The sequence below is a fragment of the Anoplophora glabripennis genome, unplaced genomic scaffold (assembly GCF_000390285.2).
Source record: "Anoplophora glabripennis isolate ALB-LARVAE unplaced genomic scaffold, Agla_2.0 scaffold7, whole genome shotgun sequence".
NCBI lineage: Eukaryota > Metazoa > Arthropoda > Insecta > Coleoptera > Cerambycidae > Anoplophora > Anoplophora glabripennis.
In genome coordinates, this window is record NW_019419456.1 from 677327 (window position 1) to 691394 (window position 14068).

Consider the following 14068-nt stretch of genomic DNA (forward strand, 5'->3'; position numbering starts at 1 on the left):
CTGAAAGGCAATTTGATATAAAGGCGACTTTAATAATAAATTGGTACGGGCAAAGGGTAACATAAATAGAGGATAGTTCCTAGAATTCACTCTGGGAACTCTATACGACAACTGCTCATTAATGGACTCGCACTTAATTTTATATAAAAATTTTAAACTGTGCATGGTACGTCTGCTAGTAAGACTCTGTAGGTTAAACCGAGTACAGAATAATTAATTCTTGTGGAGTACCTCGAGCAGGATAAACCCCATCCAACAGAAATGCGGCAGATTTAAAAAATCTTCCTTTTACCCGTTTTAATAAGAAGGTATCTATATGTAACGTAAATTCGATTCCATATAACTGAACCATATTCTAATTTAGATCTTACAAAAGTTGTATACAATAATCTCAGAATGGACTGGTTTCTGAAGACTGGAGAGTTTCTCAAAACAAATGCGAGACTCCTATACGCAGCGGCTAAGGAACCGTGGATGTGCCGCAAGAAACTCAACTGTGCGTCAAAAATAATACCTAGGTCTTTAATACAATCAGGCCTCTTGAGAACACTGCCTTGCAATACATAATCGAACGTAATAGGCACATTTTTCCTATGAAAAGACATAACATTACACTTGCTAATATTAAGAGTCAACGTGTTTTTAATACACCAATCATTACGGAAAGCAAGATTACTCTGAAGATTCTCACAGTCCAAAACAGAGTTGATCTGACCAAATATTTTTACATCATAAGTGTATAATAAATAATGAATGTTTAGATCTTACGCAATATCATTAATAAAAATATCAAACAGAAGAGGTCCAAGTATGGACTCTTGAGGTACACCTGATGTCTGAAGAAATGTATCTGATTTGAACCCACGATATTGCACATATTGGGATCGGTTACGAAGATATGAATGAAATAATTTTATTAAACCATTACATAGACCTACCTTGCTAAGTTTGGAGTGATCGAGTTTATCGAACGCTTTAGAAAAATTCGTATAAATGATGTCTTACACGGTAAGTTTGAAATTGTTAACCGTCCTTGTATGAACCCGTACTGTTCAGGGATAATTATATTTGAAGTATGGGACGATATAAAATTGTGCACGGTACCTACACTTGACAAGCTCTGTGGGCATTTTCGTATGTTTCGCTATAAATTATGAGCATATCATAATATTCGCGATTGCTAAATAAATTGCGCCATTTTCAAAAGAAAACTTGGAAATACAGCTATTATATGGACTCTCGAAAAACAGCACAGCAATCACTACAACAGTGTATTACAAAATGACTTTCGAATACAGTCCTGTTTCATAAGAAACCTACAAACTCGTAAAGAGGTTACAGATTTTTTTGTAAGTATTCACCGCGATAAAATACATGTATTTCAGCAGTTCCAAAACTGTTTTATACACATTTTTAATTAGCTTTTTTCTCTATGACCTCAAACTTTCGATACAAGTTTGTGATATCAGTTAACTCAGTTTTTGCTCCTTTTTCACCCCTTTAAATTTTTGACGTAAGTTCATAAAAAAATACGAATTTAATCGCATTTCTTATTAAAAAATTATTATTTTTTTTTCAAATCTAATTAGGTACATCAATCAATTTCTCGGAAATTTTTATCCCAGTTTTGATATAAATACGTTGTTTTCGTTAATAAACAAAGAGGATGTAAAGGTTCAAAGTTGGTTTACTAAGGTCATTTTTATACAAAACGCGTTATTTTTAGCTGTTGATTCACCGGTACCATTTGTGCTACTTCTCTTAAAAACACCCTGTATAAGTGACTATAGGCGAAAACGTCGGTGCGGATGTCATTCCAATAAATGTTCTCAGCAGGAAATAATTAAGGGTTTCTCTTGCAGGACGACCGGGAGCCCCCAGGCGAAGTCCCCAGCAGGCAGCAGTCAGGGGAACATCCCCGCAGAAGCACGGACTCCGACTGCTCCTGCCAACAAGGCGCTGCAGAATGTCAAGGGGGACCACCCATCGGTAAGCCAGGATGTAAGCATGATCTGTTTATTACTATTTTATAGACCTTAAGGCTGTGGCGGCGCCAAAACGTCTCTGAGAATAATAATATACCGTCCCTACTTCCACACAATCTTCTGCTTCAGGGCTAATACTTGTGAAAAATATAACGGTTCTTTTTTTCGCGTTTATACTCACGTAATATCACACAAAAGAGATTAAAGTTTTCAGAGACATTTTGGAGGTTCTACAAAACTATCTTCTCGTAAAACTGAACCTAAACTGCTCGATTGTTGCTCCTTCTACTCTTCGTGTAAGCGTATGTCTGTACATGGCCTCAGATTGTTCGTAAATTGGTAACATAGGTTAGTGTCATGGTGGTTAATTGGTAATAGATGTTAATATAACCGGTAGCTGTTTATGATTTACAAGGGGAAGGTGGGTGTAACTGATTTGTAGTTTAACTGGTTGCATACAAGAACAACGCATACCCTTATTGTCGGGTTATAATTAATTACGATTAAGACACCAAAGCTATAATATGTGAGTTGAATGTTGTGCCTATCAATCGTACCATTTTTTTTATTGATGTTAACGTTACATCTTCTCTATGTGTAAAATTGTACTAAAACTTGCCTGCGTACTGTATATATGTTGTATTAACCTGTGTACATATAAAATAGTTGTTGTTGGGTGTTGTCTTAATGTTAAATGTTATATGTATCAATTTTGTGGGATATTATATACCTTAGAAGTGTTGTTTTTGTCTGATGATTCGTGGTTTCATTTTGAAATACTACAGTGTTAAAAAGATTTTCCTCATGTATATAGTAAATCTGTAATTTGTCACTTCATTCTACATTCATGTCTCAATATTTGAATATGCTAATTTACTAAATATATTAATTAAATACTCGTACATTTGAAAGCAAGAAAACACCGTTTGTGAAAATAACAAATCGACGCAAGTACGTCAATTTGTCAACGTTAATACATGCCAGAGAAAATACTAATAAAATTATGCAGTACTTAGTACAAGAGACTATTATGCTCTATTCAAAATTTAATTCAGTTTGGAAAAATATAGTTTTCAGTTTGTTTCAATTTTTTTTTATTGATTCATCAAAATATCATGCCTGGTGATAACCAATGTGTTTTCCTGATAAATCGTTTGCAAATATACAGGGTGTCTTTTGAAAATTTGGGATACCGGGTTTTCGGGCATGCCCTTCTCAACTAAAATATGGCGTCCAGGTACCACTTCCGGTTATACCGGAAGTCGTCATCAGCTTGCTTATTTTAAATGGAACACCCTATATATTATTGCAATTTTGGATTCTACGTGTTATTTTAGGTGGACTTTTATGAAGTTTCCCTATTCCTAAAATTAACCGTTTCCGAGATATTTAATTTTTTTCAAAAAAATTGAGAGAAACAGTGACTAGCTTCAAACCATGTGTATTTTATAGTAAGAAAGATAAAGCAACAATATTTATAGGAGGAATAGCTAGACCCCTAAGCTTCCCATCCATACTTTCAAAGTGGCTTAATTGCATACAAGGTGCTAAAAATTTAATGCCGAGTTTAGTTATCTTCAAACCTTCGTAAGTCGGTTTTTTTTTAAATTGAATACCCTATATGTTTTTCTATATTCTGATACACAATTTTATTCTCTTTCGATGATGATTTCTACGATAACTAGACGACAAATCATCATTTTTTACTCAAAAACCGCTGACGCTAAAAAATTCTAAACTTCAGATCCGAAAACTAGACATTTGAAGCTTCAAATTCCTTTCTTTTATTCTCTCCATTCTCCACCATATTTTATTGAACGCAAGATGAAAGTAAGTATTTCTTAATTCACATTTAATATTCGTTATTTCTTTTTGCAATCTACTTTTTAAATTCATTTTGGAAGCTACACTTAGAGGTTGTTGTTATTATGAAGTCCAATAAGGCGTCAGTTTACTGATTTAAATTAATTACTTGTAGCGCACTATAAGTATGAGTTGTGTACATGTGAATAGGAAGATTATGACGTTTCAACTTGACAGATGTTGACTAAACAATTAACTATTAATTCAACATATTTGCTTTTTAAATAGTGCAATGTTAAACTTTATTGCAGTAATTGGAGTTAGATTTAACTTGCACTAAAAGATCTTATTCTGAATAATTTTCTTGACGTATGACTTGGCAGGCTCGCAATTCGTTGCTGCGCAAGAAAAAATGATAGCTTTTCATGTGTATTGGTTTTTTCAATAATGTCTTCATAAAATATTGTGATTTTGAAAAACGACACACTGGAATCATGGACATGTCGAAAGTGACAGTTAAAATATACGAAAGTATTTAACATCCATCCTGTACAGTGTGAAAAATCCGCTCGCAAATCCCTTCAAAAGAGCTGTGTCAATTAAGGACTACCAACGAAACCCGATACAAGTTCAAAGCGGTCGCCGCTTCTTTTATTTTTATCCCGAGATTAGACCCGTTAGCTTTTTCAATTTCCCTTTAGAACAGTTCTTAATGAATGCAGAAAAGCGTTTCGAATTAGAATTTTCAGTAAACTAATTGAACTGGGTACTAATTACAAAGTAATATATAATAGGTTGTTGCGAAACTGCGAGAGAAGCTTGATTTTGTCCTCAGTACTGTTTGTTTTTTCGTGGCGTGTAGTATTTCGTGTCCCTACCCCATCGTGTATTATATAGAGTTGTTGTCGTTAGGCGCTATGAATAATTTAAAGGTAATGCCATTATAATATTAACTAATATTACAGCGTAATGTTCGGTCGTCAGGAAATGTTTCAATAGAAAGAATTTTACTGTATGGGTATGGATAAAAGAATAAAAGAATAACCAATCGTGCCGGGAATGAATTATTGAAAAGGCAATAGAAATTATGCTTTTATTCTTTTAGCATCCGTTTGTTGTTGTTTCAGATGGCTTTCCTGCAAAACCGCTCAATATCTCTGGTGGATATGTACATTGATAACTCGGAACCGTCGGAAAACGTTGGACAAATCCACTTCTCGTTGGAGTACGACTTTCAGAACACGACGCTCATACTTAGAATCATACAGGTAAGTGTAAAACCATCATACATATTTCGATATTCTGCTGGATCAGTGTATTTATTATACTATTAAAACTTGTAGGGGGCCAAAACTTGAACCTTGAGGGACCCCCACTCGGGCAGTAACTATTTTTAGTTTTCTTCATAAAAATCCGCGCAAACCGTATTTTCTCTAATGTAATAAAGTCTAGCTGCAGCGGAAATGGAAATAGGGCATAATAAAATTTCAATATGAAGCCGTGAGTAGACATCAAAGCGTTGCGGAGTCAGTGACGAAGTTAGCACCGCCGCCCGGTTAATTTTAATAAAAGCGCCCGATTCGCTCGTGTGTGGGATGCAATTTTATTATTCTAATGAGCGTCGTTCGTTTTTCTCGTCGTTCCGCCCGGATAGTCAATGTCGCTGCTTTATTAAAACTAAATCTATGGGAAATAGACCGCAATATCTCACGTACCAACGTGTGGGTATTATCGCGTTTGCAAATAATTAATTTTATACGCGATCGGGCGTTAAAGTACACTTTAACGATCTCCTGTTTGGGCGTAAGACATAACTTTAACATCCCGGAGTGGTAAAGTAACTTAATCGCTCTGGAGTGATAAAGTAAACGCGTTTGCAATTAATTAATTTTATACGCGATCGGGAGTTAAAGTAACACTTTAACGATCTTCTATTTGGGCGTAAGACATAACTTTAATGTTCCGGAATGGTAAAGTAATTTTATCGCTCTGGAACGATAAAGTAAATTTTATTATGTTTGCAAATAATTAATTTTATACGCTATCGAGCGTTCAAGTACACTTTAATGATCTCCTATTTGGGCGTAACACATGACTTTAACGCCCCAGTGTGGTAAAGTAATTTTATCGCTCTGGAGCGGTAAAGTAAATTTTATTGCGTTTATACGCGATCGGGCGTTAAAGTACAGTTTAACGATCTCCTATTTGGGCGTTTGACATAACTTTAACGCCCCGAGGTGGTAAAGTAATTTTATTGCTCTGAAGCAGTAAAGTACATTTTATTGCGTTTGCAAATAATTTTATCTATAAGTCAGCAGACTTTTTATGGCCTGCTTACTGGACATAAAACACAACTTTAACGCCCCAGGATGATAAAGTAATTTTTTCGCACTAGGGCGGCAAAGTAAGTCTTAATACATTTGCAAATAATTCATTTTGCATTATGGGGCGTTAAAGTACATTTAAAACCTGCTTACAAACATAAAACACAGCTTTAACGCCGTAGGGTGATAAAGTAATTTTATTGTATGAAATAATAAGAATGTAGATGTTATTACGTTTGCAAGTAATTAATTTTATACGCGATTGTTAAAGTACATTGAATGATATACCTACCGGGCACAAAACACCACTTTAACGCCCTAAGGCGGTAAAGTAATCGTATCGCCATATGGGTTTAAAATAAGTCTTATTGTATAAAGCGTATTTAATAATCTGCTTACCTGTTGTAAAATACAACTTCAATGCCTTAGGACTTTAAAATAATTTTATCGCCCTATAGTATGAAATGACAAGAATGAGGATATTATTACATTTGCAAGAAATTATTATTTTACGCGATTTAGGATGTAGGTATTACATGTTTGCGATATCCTACTTACCGGGCGCAAAACACAACATTAACGCCATAGAACGAAAAAGTAATTGTATATTTGCTACTTTATACATGACTGGGCGTTAAAGTACACCTTATCGGGGCGTAAAATACGACTTTAATTCCCTAGGTCGGTAAAGTTTTATTTCGTTTGCTAATAACAAACTTTATACGCGATCGGACGTTTAAAGTTCATTTAATAACATGATTACAAGGCATAAAACGCAATCTTAGCTTCCTAAAGCAGCGGTCGGCAATTGGCGGACCGCGGAAGGTAAAATACTGGACTGCCAAAAATTTTTTGAAAGTATAAATTACTCAAATAAATTATTTAAAAAATATTTATTTACGTTTGACTGCCACCCTTATAGTTTTTTCTAGTATTTTACAATTGTGTGACTGATTAGAGTGCAAATTAAAATAAAAAATTAGTAATATGAATTTTTTTTCTGGACCTCGTTAAAAATTTTTAAAAGTATTCGGACCGCACCTAAAGTTACTTGCCGAGCCCTGCCCTAGAGCGTTGTCCAGTTGGTGAACTGCACTTCGCGAGGTTCAACGTTCAACATAGGTTTCGGATTGTTTTTCCAGAAAAATTTAAACATGCGTCAAAATTTGGGCCATTCGTGACGTTCTTTGGCGGTCGCTGTGGACGTCATCTACTCAAAGTTAGTTTGTTTTAAAATTAAATTAATGTAATTAAGGACAAAAATATTTCGTGTATAAAATTTTGTATTCATCTCGTTCTACTGCCTTAAGCATGCAATAGCCTCCGACAGAAACCTACTTTACGCCCTTGATACATAAATAACTATTAATTAACATAAAATGTAGCTGCTCTCTGTGGAACCGAAAAAACCTCAGACCGCAGTCGACATGGTAATTTTCCGGCAAATGTGTATCCGACGATCTCTTAAATTATTCATTATTTCCCCCCAATCGACTCCCCTTTTTGTCCGGCTTGTTTCGGGAATAAAATCAACTCGCTTCTAAATAATCGCGTCCATTCGATAGCTCCGCAGTTCGGAGGGATTTTTTTTGGGTACGCGCCACTTTTTGCATTTATTCCACACGCGTTCGCGTTCTAATCCACCCCGATAATCCACTTTCACGGTAGTGACGAGGGTGCAACCTTTCTGTCGTTTTTAAGGATGAGAAAAGATTGGCCCGTCGTAACAAATGATTTAATTTTCGTTTTTGTTTGTTTCGATTTGTTTCCCATTCATCTAGACACCGCCTAAACGATTCGGAAATAATGAGAAATAATTTTCGATTTTGTAGCAACGAAACGACCTATTCATCTATTCGGAACCTTCTTTTTTATCAAGCTGAGATAAAACACAGCGCCGTTCGGCTAAACTATATTCATTCTCGCTTCCATAGCCGTTATGCATTATCGCCATCCGGCTCGAAGGACCATTTAAAACTTATAACCACATTACGCCGGCGACTCGCACGGTGCATCTCGCATAAAAGTACGTTTAAACTCGATTTTACGGATGGACGAACGGCATTACATAGCTGTTATTGAGTTTGGGGCCGTCTCATTTTAAATACAAAACAGGAACGGCCGGCAGTTAGATTGAAGCGCCCTCTTTATGTCGCCATTACGCTGATGTACGGTTATCCGAGGTTCGCAGCACCGGAAAATCGGATACAAAAAATTTAATAAGGCGTATGGTCCAGAGCGAACGTTACTTGGCTAATAGGTCGCTTTGAAGGAACTGAATAGTTTTACAGATCATTAAAATGGTCATAACTGACTCGAAATCTGACAATTTTTACGTTCTATGTACTTACACTCCAATGCCAAAATAGTAGCCAGTGAATCATTCTCAATACGGAATCCAATTCCATGGGCGTATCATTTTAGAGGACACAAAAATTGTTTAGCACAAAACCAATATATGTCGATTTTGGTAAAACTAGATAATGCTTACAAATTTACACTCATCTTATCATACACATCTTTTTTTAACCCGTTGGCGGACTTAGAAAAAATTAATTATAAAACTTTTTTACTCTTGTTAGTTTTCAAAAAATTTTGTCGTTTTCAACAAAAACACGAATAACTAGCAATACATATAGTAGCTGTGTTATTTAAAATCATCGAAAATTCAGAAGCTGGCTATAAATTTAAAGATCAAACTTGACGATCAGGACGATAAACTTACCTGGAATGTGCACTTGGAAAAAGTGGTGAGTAAGGCGAAGTAGACATTGTGTGTATGCCGTCGCCTTATTGGGAGCACCTAGGGACTGAAACCAAAGATGTCATACTGGTTATATACATCCATAGTAAGACCTAGGATTCTCTACGGCGCTGTGGTATGGTGGCAAAAAACACAACAGACCACAGCGAGGGAAAAACTGAATAGAATTCAGAGATTGGCCTGTTTAGGTATAACGGGGGCGATGGCATCGACCCCGACAGCTGCATAGAAGTCATGCTAAATCTACCACCGCTGCATATAGTGGTGGAAAGAGAAGTGCGGCTAGCAGCATATCGACTCAGGAATAACAACGATTGGAGGGGTAGTTCCTATTCCAGGATTATAGACACATCTATGTCGGAACCAACTTTTGCGATGGTATCTGACAAGATGGTTCCAAGGTTTCACTTCCACAGGCCTTTTGAGACTCGAATAGAGGATCAAAGCAAATGGAAGGAAAGGTTTAATACCCTGGAAAGGTGGAGCCTAGTATACAGATGGCTCCAAAATGACCAGAGGGACGGGTGCAGGAATATATGGATTCAGACCCAGATGGATTGCAAGCTACAGTCTGTGGGAGTTCCCTACCGTATTCCAAGCAGAAATTTTAGTGATAATGGCGTGTCTGGCACAGAATGTACGTAGAGGTTATAAACGTAAACTCATATATATTCTCTGATAGTCAAGCTGCAATTAAAGCTTTGGGCGCACACAAGATAAGTTCAAAACTGGCGTGGGATTGTTTACAAATGCTGACCGAACTGGCCACCAACAATACAGTCAGACTGTGTTGGGTGCTAGGTCATAAAGGCATTTGTGGAAATGAGAAAGCGGATGAACTTGCTAGGAAGGGATCCGAAATAGAGTTCATTGGCCCGGAGCCCTTCTGTGGCACATCTCCCAGTGTGGTCAGGCGGGCTCTGGGCAAATGGACTGAGACAGAACATAGGAAATTCTGGACTTCAAGGCCAGGACATAGCCATTCTAAGGAGCTCATGGAGTATCCTTCGAAGGAAAGAGCGAATGATTTACTGAGCTTGAACAGAATCCGGCTCAGGAGAGTGACAGGACTCATAACGGGACACTGTCACTTTAGGAAACATCTACATAAGCTAAAGCTTGTAGACAGTCCGGTCTGCCGAAGATGTGAATTGGCGGATGAAACTTCTCTGCATATCCTGGGCGAGTGCCCGAGATTTGCACGTAGCAGAATGGCGCTCCTTGGGAGACCCTATTTGGAACCCAAGGAACTGATAGAAGTGTCAGCAAGGAAGCTTTTGGACTTTGTAAAAAGGACAAATCTACTTGCTGAATAGGACTAGTAGTGGGACGCAAAATAGGCCTAATCAGGCCGCAGTACTATGGGACTATTAGGACCAACCACTAGAAGTAGAAATAGTAGTGACGATCAGGAAAAAGTTGCAATGAGAATAATTTAATAGAAAAATAAACAACTTAAACAGAAATAACATACAATTTGCATTGATAAGTTATAGAAATTGTTCAAAATGATCACCGATTTCTCTCAGGCATATTATGATTAATGATCTCACTAGTATTTTAACACTTATACCCCCACTTGTACGCCTAAGACACGCACTGACACGCCTCAGCTAGAAGCGGAGACATGACGCTATATCGAGAAGAGGCGCTGGTAACAAAAAAAAGGACATTCCAAGTGTGCGCGCGCAGGTTGTACATATCGGAACACTATGCGAAATGAATGGCACATTACAATTTCCATTGAAAGAATACAAAGTTATTTTATCGGATTAATGAATAGTAAAAATCCTGACTATGTTGCCTCCTATTTGGGCGCTGGAGTATAAACTTTCAGTGTCGATTGTTCGTGTGGTGCTCTGGCTTTTCCGTCGCGCAAATAATTATTTTATCGTCTCCCGACTGCCGAAGGATCTCCGTCTATCGCGTAAAACTCGCATAAACGGACCCCAAACAGCGCTACGACTTCATAGTTTATAGGCGGAGAAACTAAATGATTCAAATTCTCAGTTAAAATCGCGGCGGCATCGTAAACAGTCCTCACTTTATTCAACACTTCGCCCCAGTAAAACCGTCAGATTAGGGAATCCGGGTGGGATTTAATTAAATCCGTGTGCATGTGTGCAGTTTTCACCGGAGCAACTTAGTCGGCATTTTGCTATCTTTGTCGGGATTTATAAGAGTAAATCTGTGCCCGAGGATTTAAGGAGTTAGTTAAATTTGTGTCGCATTAGAACGTACAACAGTTAAATTAATAGACAAAACGTACTTAAGTTGAATAAAAAAACAAATAAATGAATTTGAGCAAAAACCATGTCACTGAACTCTCGTTATTAGAATTTTCCAAAACTCCCAAAACAGCATATAACAACAATAAACATGTCAAAAAGATTTAACTGACACATCAGTAAATATCTAGACACCGAAAACTGGTGACAATCAAATAAATAAACAGTTGTAATCTATATTAGGTATGCTAGTAAGCGGCAATACGTGTTGTAGTAGCAGAAATAGGCTAAATTTGTGGTCAAACTGTGTGCCACTGTATACTAACAACACACAATGATACTGTCTGCCATAAAAACACTTACCATACACTCGACCAAGCAAAGCTTCAAATTCACTCACACACGCACAAACGACAATGAAATGCATGACCGACAGAGTAGGTATTAGGGTGCCGCTAGATACGTATCGAATAAATTGATCGATGTGAAGTATTGTATAATGACGCGAATAGCGAGATTACTAAGATGTGAAGTAGTTGATGCGTCGCCACCATTAATAAGAATAGCATCTATTAAAAACTTCGACTATTTTAGATGTGCTATTGTGACCTCGGTAAATGTTGAACTGTCATTTTCGTTTTTGAAATGGGTATTTACCGATCACCGGAGACAATAACACTTAGGACTGTTAATTATTTTCTAGAATCATTTTTCTTATGAGTAAGCCATTATTATTTACTGCAGAGTGCAGCGATTATCACTTTTTGTTTAAATAAAATTACATAAAAGAGAAGAGAGTTATCAAAAAAAGCCTCAGATAAAACTTATAGGACATCAAGAAACCAATATTGGATTAGGTAGAACGGAGATCAACTTGAAAATATTAAATTGAACAACCTTTTTTAATTTGATAGTTGATCTTGGTTTGAACTTGAAACTTAAGTCAAGGTCAAATGCAAGGTCACCAGCATATTGGCTTCTTGATATCCTACAACATTTATCTGAAACTTTCTTTTGATACGACTCAATCCTAAAACGTTATCGGGAGATTCGGGTTCTTTTGGAGCACCCTTTATATTAAAAAAAGCTTAAAAATACATAAAAAGGAACTAATAATAAATTTAAGGACACAGTGGTCGTAAAACCTTAAGGAAGGAAGGGGACCTCAAAAGTGAATATACAGGGTGAGTCAGAAAGATTGGGTCAACACTAAACTGGAGGTACTAGACACCAAAATATTATGTTTGAGCTCATCATGCCTTATTCGAACGTCGCTGGTTTAGGAAATACAGGGTGTTCAAGGTTTCAATTTTTTTCTGAAATTTCTCAATAACTAAGAAAGTTTTGATAGCATGACTCTGAAACTTAGTAGTATTGGACTTTTTGGTGTGAAAATTACGAATTTGAAGCTTATTTTGACGTTGTTCCAAGAGGGCGCTAGTTTCACCGTATTTTTTAGGTAAATCAGAACATATTTTTATTATCTGTTGAGTTATTCTTTAAAAAAGTTAAAATCTAAAAGAACGTTCAATTCTGCATAAAAAATGCACTCTTGTTTAGGTCGCCTAACTTTATCGGCTTCTGAGTTATTTGCAGTTAAAAGTTTCAATGTATTTTGTGGTGATTTTCTTTCAGGCGCTGATATTGCTATTTCTTTTCTAAGGAGACTTGTGTCAAATTTTCATGTTAATAAATATTAACGTATTTTGCGTGCGTGTAATTTATTATTCATGCAAAATTATCAGCTAAAAATGCCATGACATAATAATTTTTCCAACAGTGAGATGCATGGTATGATTTGAGTTCTTGCTCAGGCTAATTTTAATGAACATGCGAAAATTGTACCCAAACAGATTACCTAATTATAAACTATTCAGAAATCGTTTCAATCGCTTAGGCGGATCTGGATCTTTTCGACCAAAAAGTAACCATGGTACTCCCAAAATCTATCACAGTCGATGAAGAAGAGCACTCGTACTCGTCGGTTAAGTGCGGCAACGGGGGTAAGCCAATCGTCCATTTGTAGAATTTTGAAAAAATAAATGCTCCATCCATGTCATTATACTCAGGTTCAGCAGTTATTGCCTCAAGATTTACCAGCTCGCCTACAATTTGCTCAGTTTATACACAATTTGCAAACGGAAAAACCAGATTTCCTCAATAAGATTTTATTTACTTATGAGGCGACATTTACTAGACGAGGAGTTTTCAATTGGAAGACCAATCATTTGTGAAATTACTGTTATCAATAACTGTTATTGTTATTTTCATCTTTTGAGAACAAAAAATTACCACAAAATACATTGAAGCTTTTAAATGCAAATAACTCAGGAACCGATAAAGTTAGACGACTTAAACAAGAGTACATTTTTTATGTAGAATTGAACGTTCCTTTAGATTTTTAGTTCTTTTTAAGCATAGCTCAACAGATAAAAAAATATGTTCTGATTAACCTAAATAATAATGGTGAAACTACCGCCCTCTAGGAGCAACGTCAAAATATGCTTCAAAATCGTAATTCTCACACCAAAAAACCCAACACTACCAATTTTCAGAGTCATGCTATCAAAATCTTCTGAATTATTGGGAAATTTCAGAATAAAATTTAAACTTTTAACACCCTGTATTTCTTAAACCAGCGACATTCGTATAATGCATTATGAGTTCTAACATAATATTTTGGTGTCTAGTATCTCCAGTTTACTGTTGACCCATTCTTTCTGACTCACCCTGTATATAGCAAATTAGTTTAAGGAATCAATTTTTGTAAAAGTAAGACCACATTATGAAACGAAAAATTCTAGATTTGCTAATTGTTCTTTTATTAAAATACAATACTTTTGAGAAACAGGTTTACGAAAATAAAAATAATAACTATAAATTCTGATGGTGAAAACAAGACGAAAAAAACAAATATTACTTTAGTAACTTCAAGAGGAAATAAAAAAAATAGTTTATCTGCAG

At 36.2% G+C, this 14068-nt stretch overlaps 1 protein-coding gene across 1 annotated transcript in view; it reads left to right on the plus strand.

Moving 5' to 3' along the window:
• Positions 1-14068, plus strand: part of LOC108910639 (synaptotagmin-7) — a 49567-nt gene that overhangs the window by 17049 nt on the left and 18450 nt on the right. Inside the window, exons 2-3 of the mRNA XM_023456887.1 lie at positions 1863-2001; positions 4916-5056. Coding sequence (XP_023312655.1) covers positions 4916-5056 — 141 coding nt within the window. The 5' untranslated portion in view covers positions 1863-2001. The remainder of the gene's footprint in view (positions 1-1862; positions 2002-4915; positions 5057-14068) is intronic.